Source organism: Mustela lutreola, chromosome 1 (genome assembly GCF_030435805.1).
Source record: "Mustela lutreola isolate mMusLut2 chromosome 1, mMusLut2.pri, whole genome shotgun sequence".
Taxonomy (NCBI): Eukaryota; Metazoa; Chordata; class Mammalia; order Carnivora; family Mustelidae; genus Mustela; species Mustela lutreola.
In genome coordinates this window covers 105,542,286-105,555,358 of record NC_081290.1, presented here as the reverse complement: position 1 = coordinate 105,555,358, position 13,073 = coordinate 105,542,286, and the positions used below count along the sequence as shown (strand labels likewise).

General features: G+C 36.0%; 1 protein-coding gene across 3 annotated transcripts in view; it reads right to left on the bottom strand.

Annotated features, from left to right (window-relative positions):
- The window catches only part of CENPE (centromere protein E), a 77,126-nt gene that overhangs the window by 21,480 nt on the left and 42,573 nt on the right, over positions 1 to 13,073 (bottom strand). For 2 of the 3 annotated variants that reach the window (XM_059171789.1, XM_059171799.1), the window contains 12 exons: positions 12,300 to 12,542; positions 11,986 to 12,144; positions 11,273 to 11,560; positions 11,021 to 11,125; positions 10,554 to 10,841; positions 9,817 to 9,975; positions 9,368 to 9,649; positions 8,537 to 8,695; positions 7,214 to 7,483; positions 6,404 to 6,562; positions 4,119 to 4,223; positions 1,585 to 1,803 (listed from right to left, as the gene is read on the bottom strand). In XM_059171789.1, coding sequence (XP_059027772.1) covers positions 1,585 to 1,803; positions 4,119 to 4,223; positions 6,404 to 6,562; positions 7,214 to 7,483; positions 8,537 to 8,695; positions 9,368 to 9,649; positions 9,817 to 9,975; positions 10,554 to 10,841; positions 11,021 to 11,125; positions 11,273 to 11,560; positions 11,986 to 12,144; positions 12,300 to 12,542 — 2,436 coding nt within the window. Of the gene's footprint in view, positions 1 to 1,584; positions 1,804 to 4,118; positions 4,224 to 5,934; positions 6,226 to 6,403; positions 6,563 to 7,213; positions 7,484 to 8,536; positions 8,696 to 9,367; positions 9,650 to 9,816; positions 9,976 to 10,553; positions 10,842 to 11,020; positions 11,126 to 11,272; positions 11,561 to 11,985; positions 12,145 to 12,299; positions 12,543 to 13,073 lie in introns of all 3 variants that reach the window. The other variant, XM_059171807.1, reaches the window with a different exon arrangement.

The following is a 13,073-nucleotide window of genomic DNA, read 5'->3' as shown; positions in this document are numbered from 1 at the left end:
AGGCAATCTACCTAGAAAAGACAGACAGGAACTCCCTACTTCCTCAATTTCCACAACTCCTTAACCTCTTAGAATCTGGCTCTTCCCTAACCACTCAATTAAAAGTGCTCTGACAAAGGTCAATAATAAGCTCTATTATCAACAAACGGAGGGCATGGTTCCTGATTCATATGCTGGCTGTTTGAAATATGTCACTCTTTTTTTAAAAAAAGATTTATTTATCTACTTAGATAGAAAAAGAGCACAAGTAGGCAGAGTGACAGGCAGAGGGAGAGGGAGAAGCAGGTTCTCCGCCGAGTGGGGAGCCCGATGTGGGGCTCAATCTCAGGATCCCGGGATCATGACCTGAGCCAAAGGCAGTTGCTTAATCGACAGAGCCATCCAGGCGCCCCAGTATCTGCCACTCTTGAGCACTTCATCTGTGACATGCTGTCCTCCAGTGACTTGAGCAACACCGCTTTTGCTTGATTTTCTCCTGTCTCTGCCATTTCCAACCTCAAATCCATTTGTTGCTCTTTTTTCTGCTACTACCTCTTGAAAATTTATCTTTTCCAGAGTTCTCATCTTAACCCAAGGCTCTTATTTTTCTATTACACTTTCTGGGTGACCTTATTCCCATGTGTATTATCTAGCATCTATATGCTGATGAATTCCAAACCTTTATCTCTAGTCCTGACTTGTCTCCTGACAAACCTCAGACTCACAACTACATGCCTACTTGTTTCTCTTCTTGAACGCTCCATCATGGCTATTTCTACCTCAAATATCTCAAACTAAACACCTGATTGTTTTTCCTGCCTTGCCTGCCTTGCTCCTTTTTCTTTTCTCTTTGTCAGTTAATGGTAACCACTCTCCACAAATCTGGCCATGCCCAAATCCTGGCACTCAATCTAAGCATCTCCCGCCTTACCTCCACTCTCCATCACACGAACCTACTATTTTAAGCTGAGTATTTAATTTCTTTTATCCTTCCTGTGCCTATGAATCCTTTCTTTAATAATATGGTCACCTAAAATATCTCATCTGGACCACTATAACTGCCTCTTGTCTCTTCTCTCTGCCACAAATTCATTGCTTTTCTACGGTGCAGTAGCTAAAATGGTAATCTGGTCATGCTACCGCTACCACTTAAAAATATCTGCCCAGTGGCTCCCATCATCTGCAAAATGAACTCTAAGCATTACTACGGACTCCAGCTTCTCCTGCAATCTCCTTTTTTGTAATTCTTTATCTGATATGTCACACAACCTGCATGCGGTTCTATCACATTTACTGGCTCCTTATACGTTTGCCTCATGTGTTAGAGTAGGATATACCTGAGATGTTATTCCTATCTGTATCTGGAGCACCATGAGGGTTACTAGGCTCACAGGTAGAGCTCAAGTTTTGTTGAATGAACAGGTCCTAGAGGCACAGTGGGTCTCATACATACTATTCTGAGATGTACATTAATTAATTCAGCAGTAAATATACTAAATAGCAAATATGCCAACTCCCAAAGTAGGACATAGGACTTAAATACACTTATGTTAAAACTAAAATTTATAGCAATATTTACAAAGATATTACTAAAAAAGATGGTACCTGAAGTTTCTTCATGACTCTGTGGAATTCCATTGAACATCTTTGGTTTGCGGTGAGAAGTTTTTGAATTTGTTTGATTTGTGGATATGGAAGTGAGAGGTTTGCTTTTACTCTAGCTGAAAGCTCTTTTTGGGTTTCAACTTCTTTCTCCAAGTCAAGGGATAGTCTATTTAAGCACTCATAATGATTATACATCTCTGAGTATCTCTTTAGAAGCTCCTAAGGAAAATTAGAAATCATTCAGTTTAACAATTCATCCTAACTTAACAACAAATAGTCCTTGTCCTAGAATTGTTTGTTTTCATTTTTAAATTAATTTCTTTAATGTAAATTCAGTTAATTAACATATAATGTATGAGTTGGTTCAGGGGTACAGGTCTGTGATTCATCTGTCTTATATAATACTCTGTGCTCATGATAACACATATCTTCCCCAATGTCCATCACTCAATTACCCCAATTCACCCAGCCATCTCCCCTCCAGCAACCATCAGTTTGTTTCCTAAGATTAAGTCTCTTATGATTTGTCTCCCATCTCTGGTTTCATCTTGTTTCTTTTTTTCCCTCTCTTTCCCTATCATCCTTGCCCTAGAATTGTAATAAAACTTATGCTTTAACATTTTCTGTAGTACAGAAATTAAGGCCTTTGTGTTAAAAAAAAAAGTCTTATTGTTGATTTTGAATTATAGAAGTAATATTTAGTTATTGTGAAATTAGAAAAATTTAAACAAAACAAAGAAAACCAGAAACAACCACTGTTATCATTTTGATACATTTTCTTAAGTTTTTTGAGTACTCATGATTCAAATGACAATCTACAAAGAGTGAAGATAAATTTGAGTGAATTCAATCTAGTATGTATTATAGTTCAAGACTGAATGCTGGCTCACAAAGAATCACACTAGCTATTTGCCAGCTTGGTGTAGCCTCTTTACATATTTCTATTTATCTGCCTAGAATCTGAGTTTCCTAACTTTTTATCAGAGTTAGAGTTCAGGTTCTATCTCTGCTACTTCCTGACTAGGGAAATCACTGAACCAGTTTCCCAGTTACAAAATGAAGATTATGGTAATTGCCACAAAGTTTTCTGGGGGAAAGTTAATGTTATAGGATAACTGTATCTATTTGTAATCTACAAATTATATACAGACATTATGACTTTAAGGAAATTAAATTTTATTTGTAAAAATGTTTCCATATTTAAGTTTTAAACTTATACCTGATTTCAAAGATGATCTTTCGAAGGTTGGCCATGTGAACTTAGGCAACTACTAAATTCCTCTCTAAGCTTCAGTTTATTTGTAAATGGAGCAATAAAGATCATCTCATGAGGTAAAAGCACCTGGTATTAGTGCATATGGTAGACACTCAATAAGTCTGGCCTCTGAGCTCAAATGACTAGAGGCCATGCAGAGGACACACCAGTCAAAGTATAAGCAGAGGAACACAGTAGTTCAAATTGTTAGTCATATAAAAATAACACATTTAATTCAGGGTGCTAAATATGGAATAAGGGGCTGTTGACAATAATGAACTTCTTGTTCAATAACTTAAGGAAAAGCTAGGTGTTCATTTTTCTGGGATGTTGGAAAGGGGATTCCTGCCTTTGGTCTTAGTATAAATCACATTATGATATGGAACAGCACTGTGTAGTCCTTGATTTGTACTTTTAATACATATTACTTTTTTACTTTCTAATATGTATTTTTTTTAAGACTTTTTAAAAATACATATTACTTTTTACTACTTCTTTTGTACTTTTAATACATATTCTGATAGGAATGTGCTAAGTGAATAAACACACACAAAAATTCTTTAGGGATCTTGCATTCGGAGAGGAGTAACAGTTAGTCGTGTTGGCCTTTTCCCTCAGCATATATTCAGAATTCAAGTACTTCCCACTGCTTCCACTGATACCTCCTTAGGCTGAGCCACCATCATCTTGGCCTGGATTATTGAACTTAGTCTCTCAAATATTCCTCCTCCTTCCACTTTGTGCATTTTCAACACAACAATCAGAGTCATCCCTTTAAAATGTAAGTCAGATCACGTCTCTCTCATGGTCAAAACCCTCCAAAAGGTCTCTGACTCACTCAGAGTAAAATCCAAAGATCTTTCAAGGCCCCACAGCTTGCATCTTCCCCATGAGCTCTCTGACCTCATTTCTTATCAGCTTTCTCCCTTCTTAATGCTCCATGAATCCATCAGGCAGGCTTCTGCCTCAAGAGCTTTGTACGCCCTATTTTTCCTTCTCATCCTATTCTTGCCCCAGGCAGCTTTAAGGCTTAATCCTTTACCTCTTTTAGGTATTTGCTCAAATACCACCTTTCCAGTAGGGCCTTAAAATCATAACCCCCCACTGTTTTGTGTGTTTAAGTATGTACATATGCACACACATGCACGCATACACTAGATCATGAAGTTTAAAAAAACACTGAGCACTTTCTATTCATTCCATAGATGTTCCTTGGATTTCATTTAGGCCTTTGGAAGAATACCAATATTCATTTGTAATTTTAACACAAGGCACTTACTTTTATCCTAGAGCACTTTTCTCTTAGGCTTTCTGTGAGGAAGTGTTTTTCATTACATTGTAACTGTTTTTCATATTTTACTACCTCTTTATGGTTCTGTTGGTCCTGTATTGGTACAAAGAAATAAACAAGCTTCAACTATAATTACATCCACATATAATGTCTGTATGTTTTTCTAATTACATTTTCCCCCATCATTTCAATAATGGAATTATAAACTTATAACTCAAAAACAAAGTTAAAAATGTCTAGAAAATGAATAACACTACTACTAAGTATTGTAGTGAGTGGCCTCAACTCATTGAGAAAAAATGTGGAAGAACGACATATTTTTTGAGGTGGGATTTATTCCTGTAACCATCAGAATTGAAAACTAGATATTAGATTTATACCTGATTCTTACAATTCCAAGTCTCTGAATTAGAATTAGTCTCTAGAATTGCTGCCAAATAATACATTAGCAAAACCACCTGAAATATCTCTATTCATACTCTTCCCCGTACCTTGGAACACAAAATGCATATCCTGTTACATTTTGTACTTCTGATTAGAAGTATAAAATAAAACCTTTTCTCCCATTTATTCACTATACTACTTAGAAGAATGACTGTTTCTCCCATTTATTCACTACACTACTTAGAAGAATGACTGTTTAATAAATATTTGTTGAATGAATTAAATTTCTTTACAAATTTAGTTAGGGTCCTCATAAGGATGGTTCCTAAGTGTTCATGTTTCTATTGATAATACTGCAAATGATACGGTCTTCTATTCTTGTTGAATTATGAAAATAAAAAAAGTTTTATAGATTTTATAGAATTTCTTTTTTTTTTTTTTTAAAGATTTTATTTATTTATTTGACAGAGAGAAATCACAAGTAGATGGAGAGGCAGGCAGAGAGAGAGAGAGGGAAGCAGGCTCCCTGCTGAGCAGAGAGCCCAATGTGGGACTCATCTCAGGACCCTGAGATCATGACTCGAGCCAAAGGTAGCGGCTTAACCCACTGAGCCACCCAGGTGCCCCTATAGAATTTCTTTTTTATCTGAAATTTATGCTATTTTCTAGAGGATTAGCTGAGTTTTTTAAGATGTGATTGTAAATACATTAAACAGTCACACTGGCTGAACTTCCTTCCTCTGTGTGTCTGGCCACCTCCCTTCAACTTTACTGAGAAGGGCGCATGCCTAAAATTCTGTCCTGTGGAGGCAGAGAAATGGGCACTTATTGTTTTATAAATCTAGTCCTTCATATCTTTTCCTATTGAGGTTAATGCCATTTTCTGGTTTAAAAAACCCCTTTAAAAATTACATTAAAGAAAATAGTCCGCATTATGTAACAAATCTTTTATTTTTTATCTTTTTCTTTCTTTTTTTTTTAAAAGATTTTTATTTATTTTTTTGACAGACAGAGATCACAAGTAGGCAGAGAGAGAGGGGAAGCAGGCTCCCTGCCGAGCAGAGAGCCCTGGGATCATGACCTGAGCCGAAGGCAGAGTCTTTAACCCACTGAGCCACCCAGGTGCCCCAACAAATCTTTTCTTAAAAGTAAATAATAAAAATGATATTTCCTGAAAAACATTTTGGCTTCTTTTAAAACAGTATAATCTTCTATTTGTGTAAAAAATTATAGCTTCCCCATTATTCTTTATTTGTTAGTAGAAATTTCCAAAAAGAAGAAGAAAAAAAAAAAACCACAAGTCCCCCCAAAACAAAAACAAACCCCAAAACACCACAACAATAAAACCAAATTATTCCCCTTTCCAAAAAAGCTTGATTCTTATAAACAGTTACTAAATAAGGGAAGATTCTGAACTCACGCTAGCTATCATTCCTCTTAAGATTTCTCTGAATTGGTCTCTTTCCATTTTGAGAGACTCTTTTATCTTCCTTAGCTCATCTCTTTCCTTAGCTAAAATTCTTATTTCTTCAAGGCTTTTATGAAGTTTCTTAGTCAAGTATAAGTTATCCATTTCCACACTTTGCATAGATAAATTTTGGGCCTCAAATTGCTGCTTCAAATGTTCCAGTTTGTTCATAATTTTATGAGTTTTATTGACATCTTCTTTCATTTTAAGAAACTGAAGCTCTTTTTTCTGAAGTTCTTGTATCTTGAGATAATTATAAAACAAGTTAGAATGCAAATAGAATTCCCTCAAGGAAGGAAAATAGTGTTTACTGGTTATACATGTACATCTATGTCTCTATCTATATATCTGTATCTATATCTTTTCTCATACCACAAATGGTTTTAGACAGTTATACCCCAAAGAACAAAGCAACACATACCTTCTTCTGTAACTCATCTTTAGATTTATTTAAATCCTTTTGAATATTTGAAATCTGAGTTGTCTTTTCTGAAACTCTCTCTCTGAATTTATCAATAGTTTCTTGGTGTTCTTTCAAATGCATATGAGCAATTTTTAGTTTTTGTTGTGTCTCCAAATCCTTTATTAGAAAAAATTGAAAAATATCATTATATCAAGGCACATTACCTTTCCTTAGTGATGGACTAGTTAAACAAAATCTTAAAAAGTGCATGCTCATAATTAAAAACAATCAGCACACCACCCCCAGATTAGAATTGTATCCAGAAGGATACAAATTGTATCCAAAGGATACAGAATTGTATCCAGAAGGACACAAACTAAAACCCCTTTCCCTACCCTCCTCCATCCTCCTTGGGCTGCCTGGTACACTGTGCCACTGCTTTCTTCTCTCTCATACCACTTGGACATCATTCTAAATCACTAACACATAAAAAGGGACCCCACTTAGCCAGTGCCTTATTAGTGGATACTTCTAGATTTCTGTCAGCACTAATAATGTTGCAATAAATGTATTTTTGCCCAAATGTGTGACTATGTTGGTAGGATAAATTACTACAGATAGAATCACTGTAGCAGATATATATGCTGACAAATCTTTAATAAGGCAGTATCAAAATGTCTCCTTGAAAAGATTAAAACATTTAAATTTTCACCAACAGTATTATAAGAAGGAAGCTTCTGGCATTAAAACCACATATACTGAAAAAAAAGAAAAAAGGAAAAAAACCCCGCATATACTGGGTAGATATAAAGAGCACACACAACTCACTCTACTTATCGTTTCCTGTAGGTTTGCCTGGAGCTGGTCTCTCTCCAATTTCAGATTATCTCTTTCTTTCATTACAGATTTCATTTCTTCAAGGTTTTCGTGAAGCTTCTGAGCCAAATTTAAGTTCTCCATTTCTATTTTATCCAGAGTTAAACTTTGGGTCTTAAGTTGTTTCTTCAATCGCTCCATTTCAGACATTTTCTTCTGTGATTCACTGACATCTTCCTTTAACTTAAAAAGTTGCTGTTCATTTGCCTTAAGTTGTTGAATCTTAAGATAATCATAAAATAATGTGTTAGAATACAGATAGTTTTTAAGCAAAGAATAAAGAATAGTTTTTTTTTTTTTTAATTTGACAGAGAGAGATCACAAGTAGGCAGAGAGGCAGGCAGAGAGAGAGAGAGAGAGAGAGAGAGAGGAGGAAGCAGGCTCCCCGCTGAGCAGAGAGCCCGATGCGGGACTCGATCCCAGGACCCTGAGATCATGACCTGAGCCGAAGGCAGCGGCCCAACCCACTGAGCCACCCAGGCGCCCCTAAAGAATAGTTTTTAAATGGATTAAGACAATAGTCTTCCTATGTTGCTCATTAATATTCTGCATAATTTTACACAAAATTTATTTTTCTTTGAGGTATAAATTTTTTTAAGACTTTCATTTATTTATTTATTTGAGAGAATACAAGCAGGATGAGGGGCAGAGGGAGAAGTAGACTCCCTGCTGAGCAGGGAGCCCGATGTGGGACTCAGTCCTGGGACCCAGGGATCATGACCTGAGACAAAGGTAGACATTTAACTGACTGAGCCACCCAGGCACTCTTGAGGTATAATATTTTTAAGCACATTAATCTTAAGTGTAAAGTTTAATTATTCTTGATGTATGGTATACATCTATATTATTATAACCCAGACTAAAATTTAAAAACTGTCTAGCACTCCACAAAGTTCCTGTGCGCACCCCCTCCTAGAGCTAACCACTATTCTGAACATTTTGCATCCTAGATGAGTCTTGCCTGCTTTGGAACTTAAAATCACAATGTACTTATTCATTCTCCTATTGACAGACATTTCACTTATCTTCCATTTTTTTTGCCATTATGATTATAAAACTGTTATGAGCATTCTTGTACATAACTTTATGTGGAAGTATGCATTGTTTCCTCTTATGTACATACTCAGGAACAGAAATGCAGAGCCACAGGGAGGTATATGTTCAGCGCTAGTAAAAACTCCCAAGATGTTTTCCAATGTGGCTAAACAGTTTTACATCCCCAAAGGACTTTGGGCACAAATAAATCAAATATCCAAACAAGCAAATTCTCCATACCTTTTCTTGTAATTTGGCATGTGAATTTTCTAAATCCAACTGCATATTTGATATTTCATCTGTCTTCTCAGAAACAAGGCCTCTGAGCTTATCAATAGTTTCCTGGTGCTGTTTCACATGCATGTAAGCAATTCTTAGTTCCTCTTGTTTTTCCAGGTCCTTTATCATTAGAGAAATTTTAAGAATGTGACACAGCTTAATATTAAGTAGCATTTTTTTTCTGAAAATGATATATTTCCTTAGTATAAATAATAAAACTATTACTTTTTAGTCTATATCTTTGTTGTAGAATAAGTTAAGGATAAGGATAAGTTAAGAATAAGTTTAAGAAGTTTTAAGATTTCCCTGTCTCCCTTTCCCAGTCCTCACCTCCCCACAACCTACTTCTACTTTAGGCAAACATATGATCCATATACTATTCAAAATTTGCTTTTCCCTCTGAGTGATTTGGGCTTCCAAATCAGGACATTCAAATCTACTTCTTGCTTTCTTTTCTTTTTTTTTTAATGTGTTGCATAGTATTCTGATATATTTACAGTTTCCTTCTTATGGACATTTAGATGGTTTCCCACTTTTTATTACAAATCACTACAATGAACAACCTGTGAGTATGTGTGTTTGTGTAGTATATAAATATACATGTAGGATGAAATCTACAAAAAAAAAAAATACTGCTTGCAGAATTTGGTATTTTTAGAACAATACCAAATTACCCGTCTGAAATTTTGTTATCAGTTCACTCACACTAACACCTCCACTTACGTCAAAGAAAGGCTCATTGCTGTCAGGAAAACATCACGTTTACTCACTAGTATAGGAAGAGTGACTTACTTTAGTTTCTTTTTCTCTGAGGCTTTCCCTGAGCTGGTCTCTCTCCATCCTAAGGATTTCCTCCACACTTCTGAGGCCATCTCTTTCCTCAGTGACACATTTTATTTCTTCAAGGTTTTTGTGAAGTTTCAGACTTAACCTTAACTTCTCGGTTTCTACACTTTCCAGGGTTGAATTCTGGGTCTCTAATTGCTTCTTCAATTGCTCTGTTTGATCCATATTTTCTCTGAGATCATTTTTTACCTTCAGAAGTTGATGTTCCTTCTCCTGAAGCTCTTGGATCTTGAGATAATCATAAAATAAAGATATAGATAGATATCGAAAAAAATGCTAAATAACCCTTTTGAAATTAAGAAGGCTCATCTTTGCCTTTAATTGTAGGATAATTCATATCCTCTTTCTTTACACAGAAGACGTAATTCAAACTCTCAAATTGAAAAATAAAATACCTGTGCTTTTAAGGCAGCATTTGAGTTCTCTAAATCCACTTGTATATTTGATATTTCATCTGTCTTCTCAGAAACAAGGCCCTTGAGTTTATCAATAGTTTCCTGGTGTTCTTTCACATGCATATAAGCAATTCTTAGTTCCTCTTGTTTTTCCAGCTCCTTTATCATTAGAAAAAGGAAAATGATATATTCAGAGTAACAAAATTTAAACAGTGAGAAGGTAAGAGGTAATTATGCCCCCTGCCTCCATTAGGACTCATCCTCTAAGTTCATCTTAAATGTCAATACATGCTAGATATATTACTCTACAATTTACCCGTTTCCTTAATAGGATATTTCCAAATCAGCACCATGGTACTACTTCTTTCTTTACTGGTGGCCTAGTATTCTATGGTCTGGATGTGTGGCACTTAATTAACCAGTCCCCTGCTAATGGACATTAAGCATTTTCCCTATTTTTTGGTTTGCTTTGTTTTATTATTACAATTTTTACAATGGATATCCTTCTACAGGTATCTTTGTACAATTTGTGTTAATGTGTACAAGATAAATAGCTATGACTGGACTTTTGGGGTCAATGAATAAATTTATCGAAATATTTGAAGATAGTACCAAACATCCCCCCTCCAACCTTCCCCAAGGTTGGACCAGTTTTACGTTCCCACCAACCCTATCACCCATGATTCTTTTAGGACACAAAATCGTATTTATAGGATGGGGGAAAGACGGTAACTTACTCTAATTACAGTTTCTCTCAGGTTTTCCTCGAGCTGGTCTCTCTCTACTTTGAGAGTTTCCTCTATATTCCTAAGATCATCTCTTTCTTTGATAACAGATCTCATTTCTTCAAGGTTTTCATGAAGTCTCTGAGTTAACCTTACATTCTCCATTTCTGTATTTTCCAGAATTGACTTTTGGGCCTCAAACTTGTTCTTGAAGTATTCCACATCACATATTTTTTCCTGAGTCTCACTGACAGCTTTCATCATAAGAAGCTGATGTTCTTTTTCCTGAAGTTCTGGAATCTGAGAAAATAAAACAAGTTGGGACACAGGCAGAAATTTGTAGGAAAAAGAGGAATTGTTTCTAAATTAAGTCAGTCATCTTTACATTTTATCTAATGTACATACTGTTTTCTTCCACAGGGAAATGAGCAACACAATAATCAGATGTCATTTTCCAACTTAACAAAATAAGACCTTACCTTTTCCTGTGATTCAGCATCTGAATTTTCTGCATCTCTTTCAATATTTGCTTTTTGTTCTGTCTTCTTTGAAATATTCCTCATACTAACGGTTTGTTGGTACTCCTTCAAAAGAACATAAGTAGTTTTTAGTTCCTTTTTGATTTTCAGTCCCTTTCTGATTGAATAAAAGTTAATAAAATAACACAGAATATCACTGTTAACTATCTTAGCATTGTTTTTGTACCTAAAAAAAATTAGAAGGACACTTACTTCAGCTACAGCTTCTTTAATGTTTTCTTTGAGTTGGTCTCTCTCCATCTGAAGAATCTCCTGCACCCTTTTCAGTTCATCTCTTTCCTTAATTATAATTTTTATTTTATCTTGACTTTCCTGAAGTTTCTCAGTCAACTTGAGCCTCTCACTTTCTATACTTTGCAATGATGAATCTTTGACTTTGAGTTGCTCCTTTAATTGCTCCAGTTCACTCATTTTTTCCTGCATCTCAGTGGTTTCTTTGGTGCTAATAAATTGTTCCTGTTTCTCATGAAGCTCTTGGATCTTAAAATAATAATAAATTAACAACCAAAATATACATACATGTAAAATGTGTGCATTTATATATGTGTATGGGTGTGTATATATACAGATTTATTTTCCTTTTTTTTTTTTTTTAAGAGATTTTATTTATTTGACAGAAAGAAAGAGAGAGCAAGAGGATGGGGGGAAAGAGGTGGAGATAGAGGGAGAAGCAGGCTTCCTACTGAGTGCGGGACCTGATCCCAAGACCCTAAGATCATGATCTGAGTTGAAGGCAGATGCTTAACAGTCTGAGTTACCCAGGAGTCCCAGATCTGTTTTAGTTTCTAAAGGAAAAACCACCCAGAATGTTCTGGATAACAATCTAGCATGCAAAATTAGTTTCTGTAGTTCAGTTAACTAGTTCCCTCAGGTTTTTTCCTACATGCCCTTCATCCCCAATTTACCTTTTTCTGTAATTCATTATTAGTTGTTTGTAATTCCTTTCGAAGGCTGGAGAGTTCAGTTTCCCTCTGGGAAAGATTCATTCTCAGCTTATCAATAGTTTCCTCCTGTTCTTTCAGGTGACAACGAGCAACTTTCAGTTCCTCTTCAGTTGCCAGATACTTTATTATTAGAGGAAATTATTGAGAAATTTATAGAAACATTATAGCCATCATACTCTAACTCCTTTTCCCAAAGGTTTAATTTTTACAAAAAATACCTGCTTATAAAATAATTAAAAAAAAAAAAAGCATATGGGGGAAAGGATGAAACTTACCATAGCTGTCATTTCTCGCATGTTTTCTTTGAGTTGGTGAGTTTCAGACTGAAGAACTTCTCGCAGCCCCTCCGCCATCTCAAGCCTTTCCACACCGGCTCGTGGCAGTGCCGCCTCTCTAGCTTCGAGCTGCTCTTGCGGTAGCTCCAGCTCACTCAGAATTTCCTCAGCCTCCTCGTACTTTTCTTTCACATTGAAGGACTGATCTTGTTTGTCTTGAGGATCCTGGATCTTAAGCGAATCCTAAAAACAATAGTGTTGACAGCCAAAGATCTTTTAGTCTAGGGGAAAAGAAATCAGGACCTTTTCTAAAATGATTAAGTCAGGATTCAGTGGCTCATTACAGAGCATTCTTTTCACTCTCCCACTCGTCATTACTCAGGTATTGAGCAGGTATTTCCTGAGGGCTCAACTGTGTTGTTACTACCCTCTTAGAGGCTGGAGATACAATGGTAAAAGAGACTTACATAATCTTCGCCTTTTTGAGACTTGCACTTTAGAGGGAAAGAGACAGTATGCCAAATCTTACCAAAGGAGTTTCTGGGTTCCTGCAGGGTATGTGGTAAACCTAATTTACCCTGAGTGGTTAGGATGCCTTCCTGGGGGATGGAAATCTTCAGTTGAGAACTAAAGGGTGAGAGTATTAATTAGGTGTGGGTGGAGAAAAGTGCTGCAGGCAGTGAGACCAGAACATCTGGAAGCCACGAGATGAAGAAGCATAAACTGGAGTATCATGAGCGGGGCTAAGAGTGAGCAGAAATAAGGCTGGAGACC